Source organism: Brassica rapa, chromosome A05 (assembly GCF_000309985.2).
Source record: "Brassica rapa cultivar Chiifu-401-42 chromosome A05, CAAS_Brap_v3.01, whole genome shotgun sequence".
NCBI lineage: Eukaryota > Viridiplantae > Streptophyta > Magnoliopsida > Brassicales > Brassicaceae > Brassica > Brassica rapa.
The window spans coordinates 7,191,354-7,218,220 of NC_024799.2; the positions used below are offsets into that span (position 1 = coordinate 7,191,354).

General features: G+C 31.4%; 2 protein-coding genes and 1 long non-coding RNA gene across 3 annotated transcripts; 1 reads left to right on the forward strand and 2 right to left on the reverse strand.

The window, feature by feature from the left end:
* Nucleotides 1-502: 502 nt before the first annotated feature.
* Nucleotides 503-6,749, reverse strand: LOC117134097. Its single transcript, XR_004458244.1, has 3 exons — nucleotides 4,554-6,749; nucleotides 870-2,787; nucleotides 503-594 (listed from the first exon to the last, which is right to left on the reverse strand). It is a non-coding gene; the product is annotated as an uncharacterized LOC117134097 (long non-coding RNA).
* Nucleotides 6,750-19,515: 12,766 nt separating this feature from the next.
* Nucleotides 19,516-24,842, reverse strand: LOC117134090 (GDSL esterase/lipase At2g31540-like). Its single transcript, XM_033291815.1, has one exon. The coding sequence runs from the start codon at nucleotides 24,018-24,020 to the stop codon at nucleotides 23,292-23,294; it is 729 nt and encodes a 242-aa protein (XP_033147706.1). The 5' UTR covers nucleotides 24,021-24,842; the 3' UTR covers nucleotides 19,516-23,291.
* A 231-nt stretch (nucleotides 24,843-25,073) lies between these two features.
* Nucleotides 25,074-26,595, forward strand: LOC103867860 (40S ribosomal protein S3-2). The gene is made up of 5 exons (XM_033291813.1): nucleotides 25,074-25,263; nucleotides 25,348-25,667; nucleotides 25,831-25,885; nucleotides 25,953-26,084; nucleotides 26,148-26,595. The coding sequence occupies exons 1-5, from the start codon at nucleotides 25,234-25,236 to the stop codon at nucleotides 26,358-26,360; spliced, it is 750 nt and encodes a 249-aa protein (XP_033147704.1). The 5' UTR covers nucleotides 25,074-25,233; the 3' UTR covers nucleotides 26,361-26,595.
* The last annotated feature ends 272 nt before the right edge of the window (nucleotides 26,596-26,867 follow it).

A 26,867-nucleotide genomic window follows, 5' to 3' on the forward strand; every position in this document is an offset into this window, starting at 1 on the left:
ATCAATGCATCTACCTCAGTTATATTTAAGATAAATGTGATTCTTGCTTTTGTTGATTCCAATGAAATGGTTAACACTTTTTTTTTGTTAAATCTCTTTGAAATATAAATATCTTATAAAATCTGATTTTGATTGTGAAAATGATAAATGGTTAAATGTTAAAATAAAAAATTTCTTTCAGCTTCTATATGAAATAACTGCTAATTCTCATTAAATTTTTTCGGTTATTTCACGTTATTGTACAAAAAGACAGAAATATGTGAATTTGGATTTATATTTAGTAATCTAGTACACCTTATTACACAACAATCACCAAAAAAATTATTAATATTTAAATTCTTTTCATTGATAATGAGGCAGTATTATTGTATTATTATAAATATTATTTGAGTTTCAACGTAGATAAAAATCAACAATGATAATCGCATCTGCATTGCATGTGTCCTTTGCCAGTATCAATGCATCTAGCTAGCCCTCCTTTTCTGTTTTTGGCACATTGGGCTTTACATTGGTCGATAACACATTTTCCATTTGGGTCCGGGTATTGTTCAACACATTGTTTTCGGACTGGTCCACCTTTTTGAGCATTCACCACTACTCCTGTTTTTAATAATTAAAACATAATTTTAGTTTTTTTTGTATTTAGAATATAAATTTCTTTTTATTAACATATGCTTGGCGGAGTTTATTTGTATATTTGTTGACTAATTTGAAAGTTTAAACTTCTTTTTCTTGATCATTGATTATCTTGGAAAATACCAAACTCAATATTACAGAGTAGACACACAAGTTATATGAGTATATTAAATAATACGGCATCAAAATAAATTTATTTAGAATATATTAATAAATTAGCTGTAAATACGTACCAAGCAGAAGAATTGTGAGCATGACGAGACCAATAAGCGATGATCGATAATAAATTTTCATCTTATTTTTTTTCTGACATAATAAATTAAATAATGAACTAATAGTGTTTTAAAATTAAGAAAGACCGAGAAGTATATTTATAGATCAATCACAAAATTAAATATATCTAAATTAAGTTAAGTCGCGTTTAAAATGCCAAAATATAAGGATCTAGTTTGACCCCAAAAAAATGACAATTCTAATTTTATTTATTTAATAGATAAAAATTTTGACTCATTTATTTTAAATTTTATTGAAAATATTTATCGATATACATAAGAAATCAAATTCTATGAAGTCACAAATTCAAAATTTATACAATACCTAGTTTAAAAAAATGAAACCGAAAAATAAATGATTAATGGTAATTTGGTCTAATAAAATAAAAATTCATTTTTAAAGTGAAATATAAAAAGAGTTATATATATATCTTTATATACATTTTTAACAATATTATATATATAAGTGACACGAAAGAAAAGTTACATAAGCAAATTCATTAGAATTGAAGTCCTTTTGGTACGGTGGTTTGATAGAGGGTTCATTAATATTTCTACACCAGGAGGTCTGAGTTTCAATATCCGGAGAAGGCGAATTACAGAATATTGGAGAAAAAGGCTTACATGAGATCAATAATATCTGGCTCGTCTCTGGTAGAATCTTGAGGTTTTCTTGAGTACAAAGCTGCGTAAAACAATTGAAAAGAGATAAAGGTGATATATAGAGTGAGTGTAAGACAAACAAAAACAAGAAAGTGAGCATTAGACCATGTATTCATCACTATATCTATAAGCAAAGATGATATCAGGAAACTCTTCCAAAACCGCAGCCGAACATGAATTCATAAAATAAATGTGATTCTTGCTTTTGCTGATTCCAGTGAAATGGTTAACACTTTTTTTTTTTTGTAACATCTCTTTGGAATATAATTATCTTTAAAAATATGATTTTGATTGTGAAATTGATAAATGGTAAAATGTTAAAAAAAAAATTCTTTCAGCTTCTATATGAAATAACTACTAATTCTAATTTATTTTTTTGGTTATTTCACGTTATTGTACAATAAGACAGAAATATGCAAATTTGTTATTTTTATTTAGTAATCTAGTACACCTTATTACACTACAATCACCAACAAAATTATTAATATTGTAATTCTTTTCATTGATAAAGTGGTAGTATTATTGCAATAGTATAAATATTGCTTTGAGTTTCAACGTTGATAAAAATCAACAATGATAATCGCATCTGCATTGCATGTGTCCTTGGCATGTATCAATGCATCTACCTCAGTTATATTTAAGATAAATGTGATTCTTGCTTTGTTGATTCCAATGGAATGGTTAACACTTTTTTTTGTTAAATCTCTTTGAAATATAAATATCTTAAAAAATCTGATTTTGATTGTAAAAATGATAAATGGTTAAATGTAAAATAAAAAATATTAAAAAAATTTCAGCTTCTATATGAAATAACTACTAATTATCATTTAATTTTTTCGGTTATTTAACGTTATTGTACAAAAAGACAGAAATATGTGAATTTGGATTTATATTTAGTAATCTAGTACACCTTATTACACAACAATCACCAACAAAATTATTAATATTTAAATTCTTTTCATTGATAATGAGGCAGTATTATTGTATTATTATAAATATTATTTGAGTTTCAACATAGATAAAAATCAACAATGATAATCGCATCGGCATTGCATGTGTCCTTTGCCAGTATCAATGCATCTAGCTAGCCCTCCTTTTCTGTTTTTGGTATATTGGGCTTTACATTGGTCGAAAACACATTTTCCATTTGGGTCCGGGTATTGTTCAACACATTTTTTTCGGACTGGTCGTCCTTTTTGAGCATTCGCCACTACACCTGTTTTTAATAATTAAAACATAATTTTAGTTTTTTGTATTTAGAATATAAAATTCTTTTTATTAACATATGCTTGGCGGAGTTTTTTTATATATTTGTTGACTAATTTGAAAGTTTAAACAACTTTTTCTTGATCATTGATTATTCTTGGAAAATACCAAACTCAATATTACAGAGTAGACACACAAGTTATATGAGTATATTAAATAATACAGCATCAAAATAAATTTATTTAGAATATATTAATAAATTTGCTGTAAATACGTACCAAGCAGAAGAATTGTGAGCATGATGAGACCAATAAGCGATGATCGATGATAAATTTTCATCTTATTTTGTTTTGTTTTCTGACAGAATAAATTAAATAATGAACTAATAGTGTTTTAAAATTAAGAAAGACCGAGAAGTATATTTATAGATCAATCACAAAATTAAATTTATCTAAATTAAGTTAAGTGGCGTTTAAAATGCCAAAATATAAAGATCTAGTTTGACCCCAAAAAAATCAAAATTCTAATGTTATTTATTTAATAGATAAAAAGTTTAACTCATTTATTTTAAATTTTATTGAAAATATTTATCGGTATACATAAGAAATCAAACTCTATGAAGTCACAAATTCAAAATATATACAATACCTAGTTAAAAAAGAAACCGAAAAATAAAATGTAAAATGTTATTGTACAATAAGACTGAAATATGAAAATTTGTTATTTTTATTTAGTAATCTAGTACACCTTATTACACAACAATCACCAACAAAATTATTAATATTGTAATTCTTTTCATTGATAAAGTGGTAGTATTATTGCAATATTATAAATATTATTTGAGTTTCAACGTAGATAAAAATAACAATGATAATCGCATATGCATTTCATGTGTCGTTGGCATGTATCAATGCATCTACCTCAGTTATATTTAAGATAAATGTGATTCTTGCTTTTGTTGATTCCAATGAAATGGTTAACACTTTTTTTTGTTAAATCTCTTTGAAATATAAATATCTTATAAAATCTGATTTTGATTGTGAAAATGATAAATGGTTAAATGTTAAAATAAAAAATTTCTTTCAGCTTCTATATGAAATAACTGCTAATTCTCATTTAATTTTTTCGGTTATTTCACGTTATTGTACAAAAAAGACAGAAATATGTGAATTTGGATTTATATTTAGTAATCTAGTACACCTTATTACAAAATAATCACCAACAAAATTATTAATATTTAAATTCTTTTCATTGATAATGAGGCAGTATTATTGTATTATTATAAATATTATTTGAGTTTCAACGTAGATAAAAATCAACAATGATAATCGCATCTGCATTGCATGTGTCCTTTGCCAGTATCAATGCATCTAGCTAACCCTCCTTTTCTGTTTTTGGCACATTGGGCTTTACATTGGTCGATAACACATTTTCCATTTGGGTCCGGGTATTGTTCAACACATTGTTTTCGGACTGGTCCACCTTTTTGAGCATTCACCACTACTCCTGTTTTTAATAATTAAAACATAATTTTAGTTTTTTTTTGTATTTAGAATATAAATTTCTTTTTATTAACATATGCTTGGCGGAGTTTATTTGTATATTTGTTGACTAATTTGAAAGTTTAAACTTCTTTTTCTTGATCATTGATTATCTTGCAAAATACCAAACTCAATATTACAGAGTAGACACACAAGTTATATGAGTATATTAAATAATACGGCATCAAAATAAATTTATTTAGAATATATTAATAAATTAGCTGTAAATACGTACCAAGCAGAAGAATTGTGAGCATGACGAGACCAATAAGCGATGATCGATAATAAATTTTCATCTTATTTTTTTTTCTGACAGAATAAATTAAATAATGAACTAATAGTGTTTTAAAATTAAGAAAGACCGAGAAGTATATTTATAGATCAATCACAAAATTAAATATATCTAAATTAAGTTAAGTCGCGTTTAAAATGCCAAAATATAAGGATCTAGTTTGACCCCAAAAAAATGACAATTCTAATTTTATTTATTTAATAGATAAAAATTTTGACTCATTTATTTTAAATTTTATTGAAAATATTTATCGATATACATAAGAAATCAAATTCTATGAAGTCACAAATTCAAAATTTATACAATACCTAGTTAAAAAAAAGAAACCGAAAAATAAATGATTAATGGTAATTTGGTCTAATAAAATAAAAATTCATTTTTAAGTGAAATATAAAAAGAGTTATATATATATATATATATATATATATATCTTTATATACATTTTTAACAATATTATATATATAAGTGACACGAAAGAAAAGTTATATAAGCAAATTCATTAGAATTGAAGTCCTTTTGGTACGGTGGTTTGATAGAGGGTTCATTAATATTTCTACACCAGGAGGTCTGAGTTTCAATATCCGGAGAAGGCGAATTACATAATATTGGAGAAAAAGGCTTACATGAGATCAATAATATCTGGCTCGTCTCTGGTAGAATCTTGAGGTTTTTTTTAATACAATGCTGCGTAAAACAATTAAAAAGGGATAACAGTGATATATAGAGTGAGTGTAAGACAAACAAAGACAAGAAAGTGAGCTTAATACCATGTATTCATCACTATATCTATAAGCAAAGATGATATCAGGAAACTCTTCCAAAACCGCAGCCGAACATGAATTCATAAAATAAATGTGATTCTTGCTTTTGCTGATTCCAGTGAAATGGTTAACACTTTTTTTTTTTTTGTAACATCTCTTTGGAATATAAGTATCTTTAAAAATCTGATTTTGATTGTGAAATTGATAAATGGTAAAATGTTAAAAAAAAAATTCTTTCAGCTTCTATATGAAATAACTACTAATTCTAATTTATTTTTTTGGTTATTTCACGTTATTGTACAATAAGACAGAAATATGCAAATTTGTTATTTTTATTTAGTAATCTAGTACACCTTATTACACTACAATCACCAACAAAATTATTAATATTGTAATTCTTTTCATTGATAAAGTGGTAGTATTATTGCAATAGTATAAATATTGCTTTGAGTTTCAACGTTGATAAAAATCAACAATGATAATCGCATCTGCATTGCATGTGTCCTTGGCATGTATCAATGCATCTACCTCAGTTATATTTAAGATAAATGTGATTCTTGCTTTGTTGATTCCAATGGAATGGTTAACACTTTTTTTTTTGTTAAATCTCTTTGAAATATAAATATCTTAAAAAATCTGATTTTGATTGTAAAAATGATAAATGGTTAAATGTAAAATAAAAAATATTAAAAAAATTTCAGCTTCTATATGAAATAACTGCTAATTATCATTTAATTTTTTCGGTTATTTAACGTTATTGTACAAAAAGACAGAAATATGTTAATTTGGATTTATATTTAGTAATCTAGTACACCTTATTACACAACAATCACCAACAAAATTATTAATATTTAAATTCTTTTCATTGATAATGAGGCAGTATTATTGTATTATTATAAATATTATTTGAGTTTCAACGTAGATAAAAATCAACAATGATAATCGCATCGGCATTGCATGTGTCCTTTACCAGTATCAATGCATCTAGCTAGCCCTCCTTTTCTGTTTTTGGTATATTGGGCTTTACATTGGTCGAAAACACATTTTCCATTTGGGTCCGGGTATTGTTCAACACATTTTTTTCGGACTGGTCGTCCTTTTTGAGCATTCGCCACTACACCTGTTTTTAATAATTAAAACATAATTTTAGTTTTTTGTATTTAGAATATAAATTTCTTTTTATTAACATATGCTTGGCGGAGTTTTTTTATATATTTGTTGACTAATTTGAAAGTTTAAACAACTTTTTCTTGATCATTGATTATTCTTGGAAAATACCAAACTCAATATTACAGAGTAGACACACAAGTTATATGAGTATATTAAATAATACGGCATCAAAATAAATTTATTTAGAATATATTAATAAATTTGCTGTAAATACGTACCAAGCAGAAGAATTGTGAGCATGATGAGACCAATAAGCGATGATCGATGATAAATTTTCATCTTATTTTGTTTTGTTTTCTGACAGAATAAATTAAATAATGAACTAATAGTGTTTTAAAATTAAGAAAGACCGAGAATTATATTTATAGATCAATCACAAAATTAAATTTATCTAAATTAAGTTAAGTGGCGTTTAAAATGCCAAAATATAAAGATCTAGTTTGACCCCAAAAAAATCAAAATTCTAATGTTATTTATTTAATAGATAAAAGTTTAACTCATTTATTTTAAATTTTATTGAAAATATTTATCGGTATACATAAGAAATCAAACTCTATGAAGTCACAAATTCAAAATATATACAATACCTAGTTAAAAAAGAAACCAAAAAATAAAATGTAAAATGTTATTGTACAATAAGACTGAAATATGAAAATTTGTTATTTTTATTTAGTAATCTAGTACACCTTATTACACAACAATCACCAACAAAATTATTAATATTGTAATTCTTTTCATTGATAAAGTGGTAGTATTATTGCAATATTATAAATATTATTTGAGTTTCAACGTAGATAAAAATAACAATGATAATCGCATCTGCATTTCATGTGTCGTTGGCATGTATCAATGCATCTACCTCAGTTATATTTAAGATAAATGTGATTCTTGCTTTTGTTGATTCCAATGAAATGGTTAACACTTTTTTTTTGTTAAATCTCTTTGAAATATAAATATCTTATAAAATCTGATTTTGATTGTGAAAATGATAAATGGTTAAATGTTAAAATAAAAAATTTCTTTCAGCTTCTATATGAAATAACTGCTAATTCTCATTTAATTTTTTCGGTTATTTCACGTTATTGTACAAAAAGACAGAAATATGTGAATTTGGATTTATATTTAGTAATCTAGTACACCTTATTATAGAACAATCACCAACAAAATTATTAATATTTAAATTCTTTTCATTGATAATGAGGCAGTATTATTGTATTATTATAAATATTATTTGAGTTTCAACGTAGATAAAAATCAACAATGATAATCGGATCTGCATTGCATGTGTCCTTTGCCAATATCAATGCATCTAGCTAGCCCTCCTTTTCTGTTTTTGGCACATTGGGCTTTACATTGGTCGATAACACATTTTCCATTTGGGTCCAGGTATTGTTCAACACATTGTTTTCGGACTGGTCGTCCTTTTTGAGCATTCGCCACTACTCCTGTTTTTAATAATTAAAACATAATTTTAATTTTTTGTATTTAGAATATAAATTTCTTTTCATTAACATATGCTTGGCGGAGTTTTTTTGTATATTTGTTGACTAATTTGAAAGTTTAAACATCTTTTTCTTGATCATTGATTATTCTTGGAAAATACCAAACTCAATATTACAGAATACACACACAAGTTATATGAGTATATTAAATAATACGGCATCAAAATAAATTTATTTAGAATATATTAAAAAATTAGCTGTAAATACGTATGAAGCAGAAGAATTGTGAGCATGATGAGACCAATAAGCGATGATCGATAATAAATTTTCATCTTATTTTTTTTATTACAGACAGAATAAATTAAATAATGAACTGATAGTGTTTTAAAATTAAGGAAGACCAAGAAGTATATTTATAGATCAATCACAAAATTGAATATATTTAAATTAAGTTAAGTGGCGTTTAAAATGCCAAAATATAAGGATCTAGTTTGACCCCAATAAAATCAAAATTCTAATTTTATTTATTTAATAGATAAAAAGTTTGACTCATTTATTTTAAATTTTTTTGAAAATATTTATTGATATACATAAGAAATCAAATTCTATGAAGTCACAAATTCAAAATTTATACAATACCTAGTTAAAAAAGAAACCGAAAAATAAAATGTAAAATGTTATTGTACAATAAGACAGATATATACAAATTTGTTATTTTTATTTAGTAATCTAGTACACCTTATTACACAACAATCACCAACAAAATTATTAATATTGTAATTCTTTTCATTGATAAAGTGGTAGTATTATTGCAATATTATAAATATTATTTGAGTTTCAACGTAGATAAAAATCAACAATGATAATCGCATCTGCATTGCATGTGTCCTTGGCATGTATCAATTCATCTACCTCAGTTATATTTAAGATAAATGTGATTCTTGCGTTGATTCCAATGAAATGGTTAACACTTTTTTTTGTTAAATCTCTTTGAAATATAAATATTTTAAAAAATCTGATTTTGATTGTGAAAATGATAAATGGTTAAATGTTAAAATAAAAAATTTCTTTCAGCTTCTATATGAAATAACTGCTAATTCTCATTTAATTTTTTCGGTTATTTCACGTTATTGTACAAAAAGACAGAAATATGTGAATTTGGATTTATATTTAGTAATCTAGTACACCTTATTACACAACAATCACCAACAAAATTATTAATATTTAAATTCTTTTCATTGATAATGAGGCAGTATTATTGTATTATTATAAATATTATTTGAGTTTCAACGTAGATAAAAATCAACAATGATAATCGCATCTGCATTGCATGTGTCCTTTGCCAGTATCAATGCATCTAGCTAGCCCTCCTTTTCTGTTTTTGGCACATTGGGCTTTACATTGGTCGATTACACATTTTCCATTTGGGTCCGGGTATTGTTCAACACATTGTTTTCGGACTGGTCCTCCTTTTTGAGCATTCGCCACTACTCCTGTTTTTAATAATTAAAACATAATTTTAGTTTTTTGTATTTAGAATATAAATTTCTTTTCATTAACATATGCTTGGCGGAGTTTTTTTGTATATTTGTTGACTAATTGAAAGTTTAAACATCTTTTTCTTGATCATTGATTATTCTTGGAAAATACCAAACTCAATATTACAGAATACACACACAAGTTATATGAGTATATTAAATAATACGGGATCAAAATAAATTTATTTAGAATATATTAAAAAAATAGCTGTAAATATGTACCAAACAGAAGAATTGTGAGCATGACGAGACCAATAAGCGATGATCGATAATAAATTTTCATCTTATTTTTTTGTATTTCAGACAGAATAAATTAAATAATGAACTGATAGTGTTTAAAAATTAAGGAAGACCGAGAAGTATATTTATAGATCAATCACAAAATTAAATATATCTAAATTAAGTTAAGTGGCGTTAAAAATGCCAAAATATAAGGATCTAGTTTGACCCAAAAAAAATCAAAATTCTAATTTTATTTATTTAATAGATAAAAAGTTTGACTCATTTATTTTAAATTTTTTTGAAAATATTTATCGATATACATAAGAAATCAAATTCTATGAAGTCACAAATTCAAAATTTATACAATACCTAGTTAAAAAAGAAACCGAAAAATAAAATGTAAAATGTTATTGTACAATAAGACAGAAATATGCAAATTTGTTATTTTTATTTAGTAATCTAGTACACCTTATTACACAACAATCACCAACAAAATTATTAATATTTTTTCTTTTGATGAAATGTTAAATTTATTGATCATCAGGAAAAAGAATGTTTATGTACACCAATAACTAAAGAATTCTATCATAACTCAAACTATGAAACCTAGTTATTCCTATGGCTGCCTTGCACTAAACCAACACTGCATTAGTCCTTTGAGTTTCTGCTTCTCATAGTACTTTGTAGACATGATCCTTTGTCTTATAGTCTTTTCAATGAACTTCGCCAACTGAGCAACAGGCTTTGCAGGCTGTCCATGCCGTCTCTCATTCCGTTCTTTCCATAGATAATAGATAGAGACCTGAAATGCTAGCCGCAAGAGTATGGACTGCAAACTCCCCACAGACCTTGCCATGATTCGCGCTACAATCTCATTCAGTCCGGCGATGGAGGAGGCCGCAAGAGTGTGCCAATCACTTGTAGCCAAAGCGTGTACGAGTAAGGACAAGCAAAGAACAAGTGATTCCTAGTTTCATCAGGCTCCCCACAGAACACACAGCATTGAACCTGCCCCCAAGCTCGCATTTTGCTACCTGTTGAAAGTCTATCTTTAACTGCCAACCAAGCGATAAATGCATACCTTGGAACTCCTTGCGCAAACCAAATAAGCTTACTCCAGACTACAACCGGCCTTTTGCATCTAATATGTTCCCATGTCGTTGCAGCAGAGAATTCCCTTCCATTCTCATCGTCCTTCCTTTTCCAAAGTACCTCATCTTGTACATTTGTTTCCAGCTCAACCCCTAACTCTTGGACTTTGACGATCATGTTTTGAACAGTCGTATCTCGAGTACGTCTGAACCTCCACACATTCTCCACAAGGACATCCGCAATACAAGCGCTAATAGCTATGCCGAGTTTCAGCCTCCCACGGTCCCCCACGATCTCGATCAGTCGGCCAATTGGGTGCCAAATATCTGTCCAAAATTTCACCAATTTCCCATCATGAATATCCATCTTGAGAAACCTTTGCGCGACAGGTCTGAGTTGGAGAAGCTTTTTCCAGACCCAGGATCCTGTGGATCCTTCCTTAACGTCCCAAAAGGAGACTCCCCGCAGCAATGTTTGCTTCACCCACTTACCCCACAAAGACTCTGAATCTGTGAAGAGACGCCATATCAATTTGAGTGCGAAAACCAGCGACACTTCTTTAATTTTCTGTACTCCTAAGCCTCCTTCCTTCTTGAGGCAGCAGACTTCTTCCCACGCAACCTTCGCTCTAGTGGTGATATTAGGGGATCCACTCCAGAGGAAAGCTGAGCACATACTATCAATTTCATCAATACAAGCTTGTGGTAGACAAAAAGCTGAGCACCAGAAGTTGGTAATGCTAGCAATGACCGACTTAATCAACTGGAGACGACCAGCGAAGGAGAGAGATTTACTAGTCCAACTTAGTAACCTGTTCCGAATCTTCACCAGCAGGGGATCGTAGTCATGGCGCGTCATTGTCTTTGTAGTGAGGGGCAGACCAAGGTACTTTTTTGGGAGAGCTGAGACGGTAAGACCAGCTTCCCCTGCAGCCACTTCCAGCTCCTGTTTACCTCTCCCCGCTGCAAATACAGTTGATTTTGCCACATTGATTCGCAAAATTATTAATATTATAATTCTTTTCATTGATAAAGTGGTAGTATTATTGCAATATTATAAATATTATTTGAGTTTCAACGTAGATAAAAATCAACAATGATAATCACATCTGCATTGCATGTGTCCTTGGCATGTATCAATGCATCTACCTCAGTTATATTTAAGATAAATGTGATTCTTGTTTTTGTTGATTCAAATGAAATGGTTAACACTTTTTTTTGTTAAATCTCTTTGAAATATAAATATCTTAAAAAATCTGATTTTGATTGTGAAAATGATAAATGGTTAAATGTTAAAATAAAAAATTTCTTTCAGCTTCTATATGAAATAACTGCTAATTCTCATTTAATTTTTTCGGTTATTTCACGTTATTGTACAAAAAGACAGAAATATGTGAATTTGGATTTATATTTAGTAATCTAGTACACCTTATTACACAACAATCACCAACAAAATTATTAATATTTAAATTCTTTTCATTGATAATGAGGCAGTATTATTGTATTATTATAAATATTATTTGAGTTTCAACGTAGATAAAAATCAACAATGATAATCGCATCTGCATTGCATGTGTCCTTTGCCAGTATCAATGCATCTAGCTAGCCCTCCTTTTCTGTTTTTGGCACATTGGGCTTTACATTGGTCGATAACACATTTTCCATTTGGGTCCGGGTATTGTTCAACACATTGTTTTCGGACTGGTCCTCCTTTTTGAGCATTCGCCACTACTCCTGTTTTTAATAATTAAAACATAATTTTAGTTTTTTTGTATTTAGAATATAAATTTCTTTTTATTAACATATGCTTGGTGGAGTTTTTTTTGTTTATTTGTTGACTAATTTGAAAGTTTAAACATCTTTTTCTTGATCATTGATTATTCTTGGAAAATACCAAACTCAATATTACAGAATAGACACACAAGTTATATAAGTATATTAAATAATACGGCATCAAAATAAATTTATTTAGAATATAATAATAAATTAGCTGTAAATACGTACCAAGCAGAAGAATTGTGAGCATGACGAAACCAATAAGCGATGATCGATAATAAATTTTCATCTTATTTTTTTTCCTGACAAAATAAATTAAATAATGAACTGATAGTTTAAAATTAAGAAAGACCAAGAAGTATATTTATAGATCAATCACAAAATTAAATATATCTAAATTAAGTTAAGTGGCGTTTAAAATGCCAAAATATAAGGATCTAGTTTGACCCCAAAAAATCACAATTCTAATTTTATTTATTTAATAGATAAAATGTTTGACTCATTTATTTTAAATTTTATTGAAAATATTTATCGATATAAATAAGAAATCAAATTCTATGAAGTCACAAATTCAAAATTTATACAATACCTAGTTAAAAAAGAAACCAAAAAATAAATGATTAATGGTAATTTGGTCTAGTAAAGTAAAAATTCATTTTTAAAGTGAAATATAAAAAGAGTTATATATATATATATATCTATATATCTTTATATACATTATTAACAATATTACATACTAGGTGACTTTCCCGTGCGCATGCACGGATAAAAATATTTAAAAATAAATATATTATAAATTAATTAATGTTTATGTTTTTATTTTAATTATTTTGTAATTTATATGTATGATTTTTGATTAATATTTTGTCATTTTCATTAAATATATCTAATAGATTTGATTATTATTTGGATATATTATAACGTAATTTGACTATTTTTTTGGTTCTAAATAGATAAAATTTGTTTAATGATTTTGGGTATAAAATTTTGGATTGTTTAAGTTACATACTTTTTAGGTTATATTGAGTTACATATATTTCTTCAAATCTATGTACAACTATTTTTGATTTTAGTTTAACAAAATTTGATGGATTTTATTTATTACAGTATTTCAGTTCTTCATCATAAATATGTAACTATACTTTAATAAAATTTTAAAACCTCATGAACAAATAGATATCTACAAAGTAGTTTTTTCGTAAATTTTAAATAACTGTATACATTAAATGTATAAAAGATAAATTAAAAATTCTTCTACATAATCTTAACCATAAGAGTTCATATTGGTTTATGTATTCTTATTAAATGTATATTAGGTTGTATAAATATATTAAACTTTTCAATAAAAAGGAAAAAAATATGAAGCCTTACAGAAACTTTAGTGGTACATTAGGTTTGATTATAGTTTGTATATTTGTATTTATAATGTATTTTGGTAAAAAAAAATTGCAAATGAAAAGTAAAAATACACAAAAACAATTATGCAAAAATGAAGAAAAATATCAATTATAGCATTTATAAAATATTTTAGTTCATCAAAGATATCTTAGTTTATGTTATTTAGATTACTTTTTTAATAATCTAGGAAAATTTATTGATAAAATTAAAATAATTTATTATTGGTAAAAGAGATGTTTATTTCACATTAATATCAAGATTGTTTTTTCGTGAACTTTCCTTTTTTTATAAGATCACATTATATATAGTATAAATTTTCCTAAAATATGTTCTTTCTTTTTTTGTAAATAATTTTTTTTTTACTTTTTGAATATTTCGTTTTTATTATATATTTCATTTTGAAAATAAATAAAAAATACTAAGATTGAAAAATAAAAAAAATAAGAAAAAGGAAAAATACTTAAAATAAGGAAATTGAGAATATTATAAAAAAATGTCAATAATGACAATTATAATTATAATGAATCAATTCATTAAGGGTATCATTGTAATCAACTACTGTGAGAGTTAATGTGAGCACGACACATAGGAAACTGACTTCTCAAATAATATTATAGAGATATAAGTGACACGTAAGATAAGTTACATAAACAAATTCATTAGTGTGGAATTCCCCTTGGTACAGTGGTTTGATCAAAGGTTCATTAATATTTTTACACCAAGAGGTCTGAGTTTCAATATCCGGAGAAAGCGAATTATACAGAATATTGGTGAAAAAAGCTTACAAAAGATCAATAATATATGGCCTGTGTTTGGTCGAATCTTGAGGTTTTCTTGAATACAAAGCTGCGTAAAACAATTGAAAATAGATAAAGCTGATATATAGAATGAGTGTAAGACAAACAAAGACAAGAAAGTGAGCTTTAGAACATGTATTCATCACTATATCCATAAGGAAAGATGATATCAGAAAACTCTTCCTAAACCATAGCTGAACATGAATTGATAAGACTGAGGGATGCATCCTCATTAGGCTTCTCAAACTCATGAACTTGGGAAAAACTATAGTGGTTAAGGAGGTAAGAGAGAATTCTCGAAAAAAATATACATACATCCTTCATCAAAAGTTAAAGTTCGATGAACAATGTGAAACACTATCGACTCAGAAAGTGATGAAACTACAACAAATGCAAGTAATGTCCACAGTCAAATTGAGAAAACTACAATCATGTTCCCTATACATTCCATAGATAGTGAAATCAAGAAGACCTAAACGAATACGACTTCCGACATGAACAACCTCATGAGCTGAACCAAAATCAATACTAACTTTATAGCAAAAGAAGACTGTCATATCCTTCCTTCACAGCACTATTGAAAAAAAAATCACAGTTCTAATTTTGATAAAAAGTTTAAATTTTATTTAAAATATTTTATCGATATAGATGAGAAATCAAATTCTATTAAGTCAAAAATTCAAAATTTATATAATACCTAGCTTGTAAAGAAACCGAAAGATAAATGATAAATGGTAGTTTGGTATAATAAAGTTGAAATGCATTTTTAAAGTGAAATATAAAAAGAGTTGGAACACTTTTACTCCATATTCTCCAACCTAACTGCATGTCTCTAACCTAACTCCCAGCGGAAAATTGAGTTTTTTTTTACAATGTTGGTGGGAAAACACGTTTTGTGGTTTTGGCGGGAAAACGCGTTTTGTGGTTTTGGCGAGAAAATGTGTTTTTGCGAGAAAACGTGTTTTTGCGAGAAAACGAGTTTTTGCAGTTTTGGCGAAAAAACGTATTTTGTGGTTTTGGCGGTAAAACGCGTTTTTGCGAGAAAATGAGTTTTGCAGTTTTGGCAGGAAAACGCGTTTTGTGGTTTTGGCGGGAAAACAAGTTTTTACGGTATTGGTGGGAAAACGAGTTTTTACAGTTTTGACGGGAATACACGTTTTGTGGTTTTGACCGGAAAACACATTTTTGCGGTTTTGGTGGGAAAACGCGTTTTGTGATTTTAGAGGGAAAACACGTTTTTGCGGGAAAACGAGTTTTTTGCAGTTTTGGCAGGAAAACGTGTTTTGGCGGGAAAACGAGTTTTTGCAGTTTTGGCAGGAAAACGCGTTTTTGTGGTTTTGGCAGAAAAACATGTTTTGTGGTTTTGTCGAGAAAATGCATTTTTACGGTTTTGGCGAGAAAACGCATTTTTGCGTTTTTTTGCGGAAAAACACGCTTTTGTGATTTTTTTAGAAAAACACGCTTTTGCGATTCTGGTGGGAAATGCTTTTTTGTCGTTAGTTGGGAACACACTTGTTTCGGTTTTGGCGGAAAAACGCGTTTTTACTGTTTTGGCGGAAAAACGCGTTTTTGCAGTTTTGGCGGAAAAACATATTTTTGCGATTTTGGCGGAAAAATGCGTTTTTCCACCGAATAAATGATTGAACTTTAGAGAACCCCATTATTCTCCAATTCTATCAAACCCTAGAATTGAGTTTACTCGTGGGTTTTTTTAATTGAAAACCAAATGGGTAAGAGTTGACCCAACCTAATAGATTTATTTAACCTATTAACATATTAACCTGTTAACTCATTAACTTGCTAACTGATTAATCCATTGTATCAAAAATAAACAGTTTATTTTGTTGTAAACTTAAGGATTAAGAATCGGTAAGTTCTTATTATTAATCAATCATAAGGAGCCCTTTATATATAGAGAATTACACCGTCATAGATAAATAGAAAGATTACAAATCCTAATCCAACTAGGAAAAGGAAAACACAAATATGGAAATCGTACAAATCATAAACAGATAGGGATTATGGAAACTGGCCGTCTCTCTCTCTAAACAGGCCGTCTGTCTTTCTCGGTTATGGACATCCATCATATGGTTTATAACCTTACCAAGAAAATCCAATGGGACAAAACATGGTGAAGGAAAAAGAGTACAACATACAACACATATTGCTCCCCCTGATTTGTACCTCCGTATATGTCCTTCAAGTTGGCGCATCCCAACCTGATGGTTGAGTTTCATGGACGCCAATGACTAATGGATGTGGGAACCGATATTCGCACTGTTGATTTCCATTTAAATTAGGAAAGTAGGAGAACCCTAGTTTTCCAGAGATCCCGAATATCTGCTAATACCACACGCCAAGCAATCAGAACACGAGATAACAACAATGAAAGTATAAAAAATCGTAAAAAGAGCAAAAGGTGTCTTATTCCGAATTTGCGTATGAGCGTTACAACAAGGTATAAGCCTCGACTATGAGAGCTGTTGGCGAGATCCCTAGTTCTAACAACCTAAGACTGCAAAACCTAGTTGAGTCGCAACTCGAAATAACAAAAACGGAAAATTGCCTAATTGATGTAAGTGCTAAGTTTGCTGCCAAAAAGTTCTCTCGTTGCGCCTCTCGCCTAGGAATCCTTATATACTTGCTCCTAGGTCGGTTTACGCTTTTCCTCTTCTGCCCTTAAGCCGTCATGGCTTAAAAATGGAGATATATCATTTTTCCCGATCTTCGTAATTATCTTCAAAAACTTCATATTTATCCGCAAAAACTTGACATTTATCTTTCCTTGCGAACCAAGCATAAACCGTCTTACGGTTTATGGGCTTTTGGTTAAGAAATCGTAAGTGGGCTTCGAGTCACATTTTAGGCCTCTTTAGGAATTCTTTTGACTCGAAACGTTTATTACGGTTTCATCGATAAAAACGAACTCTCTGCGGTTTTTATCGTAAAGTTTGATTGAAGACATTTCGAATGACGAGAAACATGAAATGGTTCAGCTATGGTCTTCGGGAGATAGTATTAAAGAGTAGACGAGAATGCATGGATTCGTGTCGTATCGATGTTTCGGGAAAACATGATCGCTTCGTAACGATCAAAACGTGCACGTGCTCGGTCACTATGTAGCGACCGAGCAGTGTGCGTGCTTGGTCGCTTCGTGACGATCGTGCTTGGCTTGTCCGTGGTCTGATTGCCAGACTCAAGCTTGTATGTGGCCTTTTGGACATGTGTATGTTGCCTTGAAACGGCCGGTATTTGGTTCAATCGAGATTTGAACAAGATTTTACCGCGACACTCTTTGTAAAGATTATTTTTACGAAGAGTATCTTTCGTAAAAATGTTCACGCTGATTTTTACGTAGATTTGGATGTTAACTTCGTCGTGACCGTTTTTGACCCCAACAATGGTCTCAATACCAAGGTAAAATAGTGCTACCGCGTTGCAAAGACATAACTTGCTTGGGATCTATCATTGTGGATCCGAGAGATAACATGTATCAATCAAAACATATTAACCCTTCTTTGGGTTTTGGTTAGTATAATGTAATCTTAAATTTTTAGTTCTTTGTAGGTAACATAGGATGTATTTTATCCTGTCACAGTCCCTTATGTTCTGACATGACCTAAACCTAGACAATAGGTTTACATCAATACTCATGTCCGGATGTGTATGACATGACAAATACATCAAGGCAATGCGCCAATTGTACTTAAGGTAAGGGACGTGTATGTCTTTATTTCCAGTGCCTCATGGTCGAACATGAGATAAACATATAAAAGAGATTCACGGCAAGAACACATGTCCAGCCTAGTATGGCTTGCCTATTACATCAAGGCGCCAATGGCACTTGGGTAAGGGACTTTACCGGACCAAAGACATATTTCTTGTCCTTCTTGGGACCAAAGGATCCGTGTCCAAGTCAGGGGTACTCACGACCATGTCCTTCTTGGGACTTACAATGGGTTTGTGTCCGGACCAAGGGACCTTATGGGACAACTCAATGGGCGAGCTTTGGTCCATGTTAAAACCGTTTGAATACCTTTCTATAAGTCCTTTGATGCACAAGGATTCCATCTTTTAAGATGTTCAATTTGTAATCCTAAACAAAACTTTGTTTGTCCCAAATTTTCATTTCAATCTTTTTCTTTAGATAATCGTTTGAAAGTCTCTCCAGAGGTTCCTAGGATATTTTAGATCATTAACATATACTTGTATATTTTAGTTCTCAAGAACCTGTTGCATTTGACAACTCAATACCTTCTGGGACTTTTATATATATATATATATATATATATATATATATATATATATATATATATATATATATATATATATATATATATATATATATATATATATATATATATCTCATTATCCAGTGGACCATACAAGTAGGCGGTTTCTACATCCTTTAACCGCAAGTCTATTTTTTTTCTTTTATGGCCAGACTTGTTAGGAATCTAAATGTTTGTTGCATCCACCACAGGGGAGTATGTCTTCTCATAATTGATTCCTGGTCTTTGTGGAATCCTTGTGCATATGGCCGTGCCTTATATCTTGCTATCTCGCCATGTATCATTTCTTTCACAAAGATTCATTTTTGTCCAACTGGCTTCACATCTAGAGGTGTCCGAACTATGGGACCAAAACCTCTCTTTTCTTAATGAACTTAACTCCACGTCCCCTTTCCATTTGATCTAATCTGATTTGTTGAGTGCACTCAAGTATGGACGTGGGTTCATGATCCTCATTCATTTCATAATCTCAAGTGCTACACTGCATGCAAATATATCATCAATGTCGACATTCTTTCTCTTGTTCCATTTGTGTCCCGGACATGACATAACTTATTGAGGTTTCATTATGACCTTCAGTACCCTGAATCTTGTCGTCCCAAGCCTCATTGTTAGGCGCCTTAGGTACAACCATGTTTATGGTTTCCTCATCCATGGCCGTGGCTTTTAAGTTTGTCCATCTTAGGATCGACCATGTCTAGGATTCCCTCGTCCACGGATTTATTAGCACCTTTCTTTAATATCCGAGGGATCTTATCTTTGGAACTTATTGGTCTACCATGTTTCAAATGTGCCTTAGACTCAGTAGCAACTTGATTGTGTCCTTCTTGAACATCAATTCGAATTTGGTACATTTACAGCTGGTATATATGACTTAGTCATTCTATTCGGGTTAGTAACGGAATCTGGCAATTGTCTAAATCTCATTCTTGAGTCCGAGGATCTTGCCAATATAAGAATGTATGATTCCATGTAATTTCTTTTACTCTTTTACCAGCTTATTACTTTCTCCCCCTAATCCGTGTACCTGGCCTCAAACTGATCATCCATATTTGGCTCAAGGTACTTAATAATCGTGGGAGAATCATATCCAACATATATCCCCATCCTCCTTTGAGGTCCCATCTTAGTTATCTGTGGTGGAGTAATTTGTATATAGACGGCACATTCAAATATCTTACGATGTGATATGTCTGGCTCTTGACCCGTTATCTAATCGATGGGGAATATCTATGATCACTAAATGGCCTGATGCGTATGAACTTACATGCATGTAAATTTTGTATGGCCCAAGCTATGACTGGGAGTTTTGACCTCATAAGTAATGGTCTAGCAATCAGCTGTATGCGTTTAATAAAAGATTTCGGCCAAGCCGTACTTGGTATGGACATGTATCACAGAATTGTCCACACTTACCCCCATGGACATACCATAATCATTTAAACACTTGAGACATGTATTCACCAGTTTATTATTTACTTAGTCACTTTGACTGGTGATGGCCTATCAATGAGTTTTCCTTGTGTACATGCTACACACGTGAGATTCTTTGGGATAACTCTTTCTTTCTTTCAATGTGTGTCCATTTGTATATCAATTTCGCATCATGTTTGAACCAGGATGGCCAATCCGGTTATGCCATAAAGTGAATATTGTTCGCAGGCATTTAGCCTCTATCATCATGATCTTGGCATAGTAAAGACCAATAGAGAATGCAAGTATATTTTCGACCATTTTTCTATGGTCTTGGGCGAATTTTATATATCAAAAAAAATGAACTTTTTATTTTCTTTGCCCATTGTTTCAATATGGAAACCACTCTTATATCTTTTAAACTCAATGGGCTTCTATGAGTGAATATAAATCATTAAATTTCTTTAGTCTGGTCGTAGCTTATCATGAGAATGGCTATACTGGCAGGGGCGGACGCACAGTGTAACATACGGGGGCACATGCCCCCAACTAATTTTTATTTTCTTTAACAATTACTATAAGAGTATAGAAGTGCCATAACCTGAAAACGAAATACAGTAAAAAAAATTTATGTGCCCCCCCCCCCCCCCCCCATTAAATTTGATTCTACATCCGCCACTGTATACCGGCAACTATATTTCTTATAAACTTATATATTTGAAAAAATTATTCATTCCTTTTATTAAGTTCGGAGCAAACAAAGCAATAAAATAAATTCAAAGTGATAAAACAAAGCAAATATAAAAGCAAAACAAACACAGAAGTCGAAATCAACATTATTCTTTGAGGCAATCAGAAGTTTCATATTCCGTAGGATCATTTCTTTCATGATCAAAATCATCTTTACCATCTTTAAATACCAAGTGGGCTTCAGGATTCTTCCCTTTCAGACTCTCTTGATAGAGGTCACAAAGATGTTTGGGAGTCCTACATATCTTAGCCCAATGGTTCTCCATTCCACATCTTTGGCACACTGATTTGGTCGAGCTTTGTGGTTTAAAGAATATACCACGGTCTCTGCCTCGACCATGGTATCAAATTAGGTTGATAGCCACGGCCTTTGCCATAGTGGTTCCCACGGCCAAATGTATAATAGTGGCCATGGCCACGTCCTTTCTACCCTCCACGGCCATGGCCATGTGGTCTATCATCCTGGACGTGGTTAGATTCTTTGGTTCTTTTTTTTCTTTGCGGCCTTATTGGCTTCAGGTAATGGGGTTGATCCAGGAGATCTCAATTCATTGTTTCTCATCAGTATTGGAGGCTTAGCTAGCAATAGACTCATCCACGGACTTGTAGTCCTGGATTCTGAGATTCCTCCATAGCTTTTGGTAATAACACCTTTCTTTGGTGATCATATCTCGATTTGAATTATGTCCAAAGGTCTAGAGGATTCTCAATTGTCAAATACTGATTTTTGAGACTCTCAATAAGATGATGACGAATAATTAATATTGCCCTATATCAATCTTTCTCATTGGCATTATTGCCTTCTATGATACATTCACCAAGTCTTTTTGACTTTAGGATAATCTTTGTATCCAATGCCCACTGTAAATAATTATCTCCAAAGAGATTAAGGGCAGCAAAATCCAGGTTGATTTTCGACATCTCAAATCATATATCACTCAATATTTAAGTATAATTTTTCATGCGGCCTTATTCTTAAAAACAATCAATTCGGATTTCAATCTTGTGAGGACAATGAAACTATCAATCTTAAAGGCATTTAATCAATCAGTCAATTTCTAGCAAGTCTCAGCAATACTATTTATATGTGCTCGTAATATTATGGTTTATCAAGACTAGCAAAAAACGGATTCAATTAATCACTCAATCAGTTTCAAGGCTGATTTTAGCAATACTAGAATATAGGTTTCAAGCATGAATTTCAATGAATTAGTTTCAAGGCTGGTTGGTATTTAGCATAAACCGTGTGTAAATAATCTATCTAGTATCCGAATTTATCAAACCTCAAAAACATATAATCAGATCAATTTAATAGAACTCATAAGCATAATGAATTTAGGGTTTCAAGTTTCAGATATGCGGATTAAGGTTAGGACTAGAATTAGGGTTTCATGATTTCTAATCAGATCAATCAATAAAATCGAACCTAGCATACAATCTTAAACCTCAAGACATTAGATTTTATCATGAATCTATCAACCTATCAGATTATATAAGCAAAGTAAGCTAGCAACCTATCGGATTCAATCAATGCTTTAACAGGCTGGTCGGTTTAAACAATTTTAAATCAGGTGAACAATTAACCAAGCAGGATGAGAAAATAAATCTATCAATCCTAACTGTGATCAAAGCATTAATAAAAACAAGCAGGTCGGATTTAATCGACTTAAACAGATCAAAATTATTAAACTAGCAGGATGAGAATAATAAATCTAGCAACTTAACTGTCAAAAAATTCTAGCAACATAGCATCAGATTCAGTCAGATTTAAAACCTCAGTGATCAAAACCGAACACAGTTTTGATTTCAAAAATATCCGTTTAGGTTTTAATATGTGATTTTATAAATATAGTATAATTAGTTCTGATACTTATATTATTTAGGGTTTATAGATATAGGGTTAGGGTTTATCAGATTTTAACTTGTAAAATCCGATTTGAGGTTTTAATCATGTAGGAACATAATTTAGGGTTTATCGGATTATTAGAATCCGATTTGGAGTTTTAAGATTTTAGGGTTTAGATGTTTACCTTAACCTCCAAACGGGTTGAACGGACCACCGAGAATCGAGAAGAACTTCGCGAGCTGCCGAATCGGATCGTCGGGTCGCGAAGAGCAGTCAGGATCGTCAGTCGATCCATTTATAAAATAAAAGGCCGAGATTATCAATAAATGAGCCCAAAAAGGAAACTCAAGACGCCTTGTAGGAATGGTGTAAAAATTCAAGACCATATCGTTAGTCCCTGCGCTTATAACCACCAAAGCGTTGTTTATAATCTCCATAGCTTTCTTGTCTCCCACGATACTCTTAAGACGAGCAATGTAATTCCTGAACATCTTGGGTTGTTCCGAGACGGGAATGGCCTGAGTGGAGAGGCTGGTTAGGTCATCGTAACCCGAACCGGCTGATGCAAAACAGACTCCGGTTACAATCTCTTGGTCGGAGAGGTTTGGTTGTAAGAAAGGAGGAACAAACTGTTTGATGTTGAATTTGCCTGCGAGTATGTCGGGGATTAGTTTCCCGTTTGAGAATCTCCCGTTGGCTTTGTGGTCTGGGAGGTCAATGCCGTAGGGAAAATGTGTAGCTTTGAAGATTGTGTTTAGAGGGTAGTTGTTGTTGCCTGTGTCCACGGTTGAGTCGCCGAAGATTAGAATGGCTGGGAATAGAGGTTTGGTTGTGGCGTTTGCGGCTGCGTTGCAGGACGCGAATAGTGTTGTCGCGAGGAATAGAGTGAGGGCAATGGTTTTAGAAGTCGACATGTTTTTTGGCTGTTTCTTGTGTTTTGGTTGCTTGAAATGTGAATGGTGATCAATTTATAAAGACTTTTGGAGGTTAGTTTTTTTTGTTGGACCTTGCTGGATTTTTTTGATAATTGTGTGAGTTTGTTTTTTTTGGTCATTACAGTGAAAAACAAATGGATAAGTGCTTTGGATTTCATAGTCTAAAATAAGATTCACCTAAAAACAAAATGGTTAAAGAAAATAGTTAAAACCGCTGGTCGAGGGGTTTAACAGTTCATCATAAGGTGTGTAAAGAGAAATAATATCAAATCCATTTGTCTAATCACCCCATTTGTCCATCCATGCATATATCTGTGATTTGTAAGAGGAAGGAATAATATTAAATATAACATTTCTCAAACTATACAAGGTGAGGGAAGTTTAACAATACATATTTGTGAAATACAAAATCACATAAACAACCTAATATAACTTTACTCTAAACACTATATGATGTATTCCCGTCTTAGAAAAATACCTATATAAATACTCTTTCTATTTCCAAATAATTAATGTTTTTTTTTTAAATAAAATTTTGAATTTTATAAGTATTTTTTATTAGTTATAATCATATCTATATATTTTTAGTTTAAACTTAATAAAATTGTTCTTCACAAATATATTAATAGTCAAACTTTATTATATTTACCTATTATGTGAAAATAACAAAAGAAAATGTTAATTAGAAACGAATGGATTACTAAATTAAAAGAAATTTTAATAATTTGTTAGTGGTAAACGTTTTCTTGTTACCAACCCACTTACTTCATAGTTTTTCTTTAAGATAAATCCAATATTGATGCTTAAAGAAAACAATACTTGGGATGCTAAAACTTATCTTATTGGGAAGCAAGAGAACCTGCTACATAATACAAACATTTGGCTTCAGAAATTGTCAAAAGAACATTGAGATCAGACGTTTGTGTGTTAGCGTGTTTCCTTCTGTATTTATCACACATATAATTTCTCTAGCTATTGAAAAAAGGAAGTCTTTACCCATTTATAAAATAAAAGGCCGAGATTATCAATAAATGAGCCCAAGCAAGCATTTATCAAATTAATGGGCCTAATTTAAAAAAAAAGGAACAGAAGAGCCCATGCACGAGACTGGGAAACCCTAGCGCCAGACTATTTATTGGGTAACTACCGCTCTTCGTCCTGATTCTAGGGTTTCGGCGACTTGAAGAACATCATGGCGACGCAAATCAGCAAGAAGAGGAAGGTGAGCAGTTTCACTGAGTCTTTTTTTTTTTTCTCTTTCTTGAAGTTTCGTAGTTTGAACCGTAACTGTGTTGAGTATCTGTAGTTTGTAGCGGACGGTGTGTTCTACGCAGAGTTGAACGAGGTTCTGACTAGAGAGCTGGCAGAGGATGGTTACTCAGGTGTGGAGGTTAGGGTCACTCCCATGAGGACAGAGATTATCATCAGAGCCACCCGTACCCAAAATGTTCTCGGTGAGAAGGGAAGGAGAATCAGAGAGTTGACGTCCCTTGTCCAGAAGAGATTCAGGTTTCCTCAAGACAGTGTTGAGCTTTACGCTGAGAAGGTTGCCAACAGAGGTCTCTGTGCCATTGCTCAGGCTGAGTCTCTCCGTTACAAACTCCTCGGCGGTCTTGCCGTTCGCAGGTACACTCACTCATGTTTGTCTGTTATCTTAACTGCAAAAAAATATTAGCAAGAGAGAGTGTGATTAGTTTACTCGTCAAGTCCTTTTCCTTCATAGAGACATTCTCTAAGTTGTTTTCTAGTTGTCTGCTAATACTGGAGTGATGTTGTGCTGCTAATATAGGGCATGCTATGGTGTCTTGAGATTCGTCATGGAGAGTGGCGCTAAGGGATGTGAGGTGAGTAGATAAATTGTTTTCATTTTCTCTCCACTTAAAATTCTCTGACATTGTTGATTACTGTCAGGTCATTGTGAGTGGAAAGCTCCGTGCAGCACGTGCCAAGTCCATGAAATTCAAGGATGGTTACATGGTTTCCTCTGGTCAACCCACCAAGGATTACATCGACTCTGCAGTCAGACATGTTCTGCTCAGACAGGTGAGAGTTCCTTCGCCGAGCAATGTCTAATCGTACTCTCTGGTTAAATCTTTAAATGTGCAGGGTGTGCTCGGAATCAAGGTCAAGGTCATGCTTGACTGGGACCCTAAGGGAATAAATGGACCAAAGACACCACTGCCTGATGTTGTCATCATCCATGCTCCCAAGGAAGAAGATGTTAGCTCCGCACCTGCTACGGTTGCTGCTCCGGCTGCTCTTCTACCAGAAGCTCCCCTCACAGCCGTCGATTATCCTGAGATGATCCCTGTCGCCTAGAAGAAAACTCATTGGGATGCCTCTGTTTTTGGTTAAACCTTACCAGCGTCTTTTTAAGATACTTGTTGTTTAAATGTCATCGTAGCAGACAAGTTTTTTCTCATGTTGTTTTTAACATCTATGTCAAGTATTTTTGGATGTTGAATGCGTTTAGTTCAATGGAATTTTTGGGCTTGAATAATGAATCGTTGCAGTGTAATACGTTACTCCAAAGTCCAAACATTGTTTTAACTGACTCTACATAGATGTTCAATGATTCATTCTTTTGGCACCGTATAAATCAGTAAATTCCAAACTCTCCAGCATTATTGCGTTTAGCTCAATGGAATTTTAGTTCATAAATGAACAAAATCAAACATTGTTTTAACTGACCCTGCAGATAGATATGTTCTGTAGTAATATGATATGTGCAAATGATATAAAAATCAGTAAATTTCAACTCTCCAACATTATCTTATACAATAAAGTTGGCTTTGTCTCTTTCCTCCTGCGTCCACGTCAGCAAGG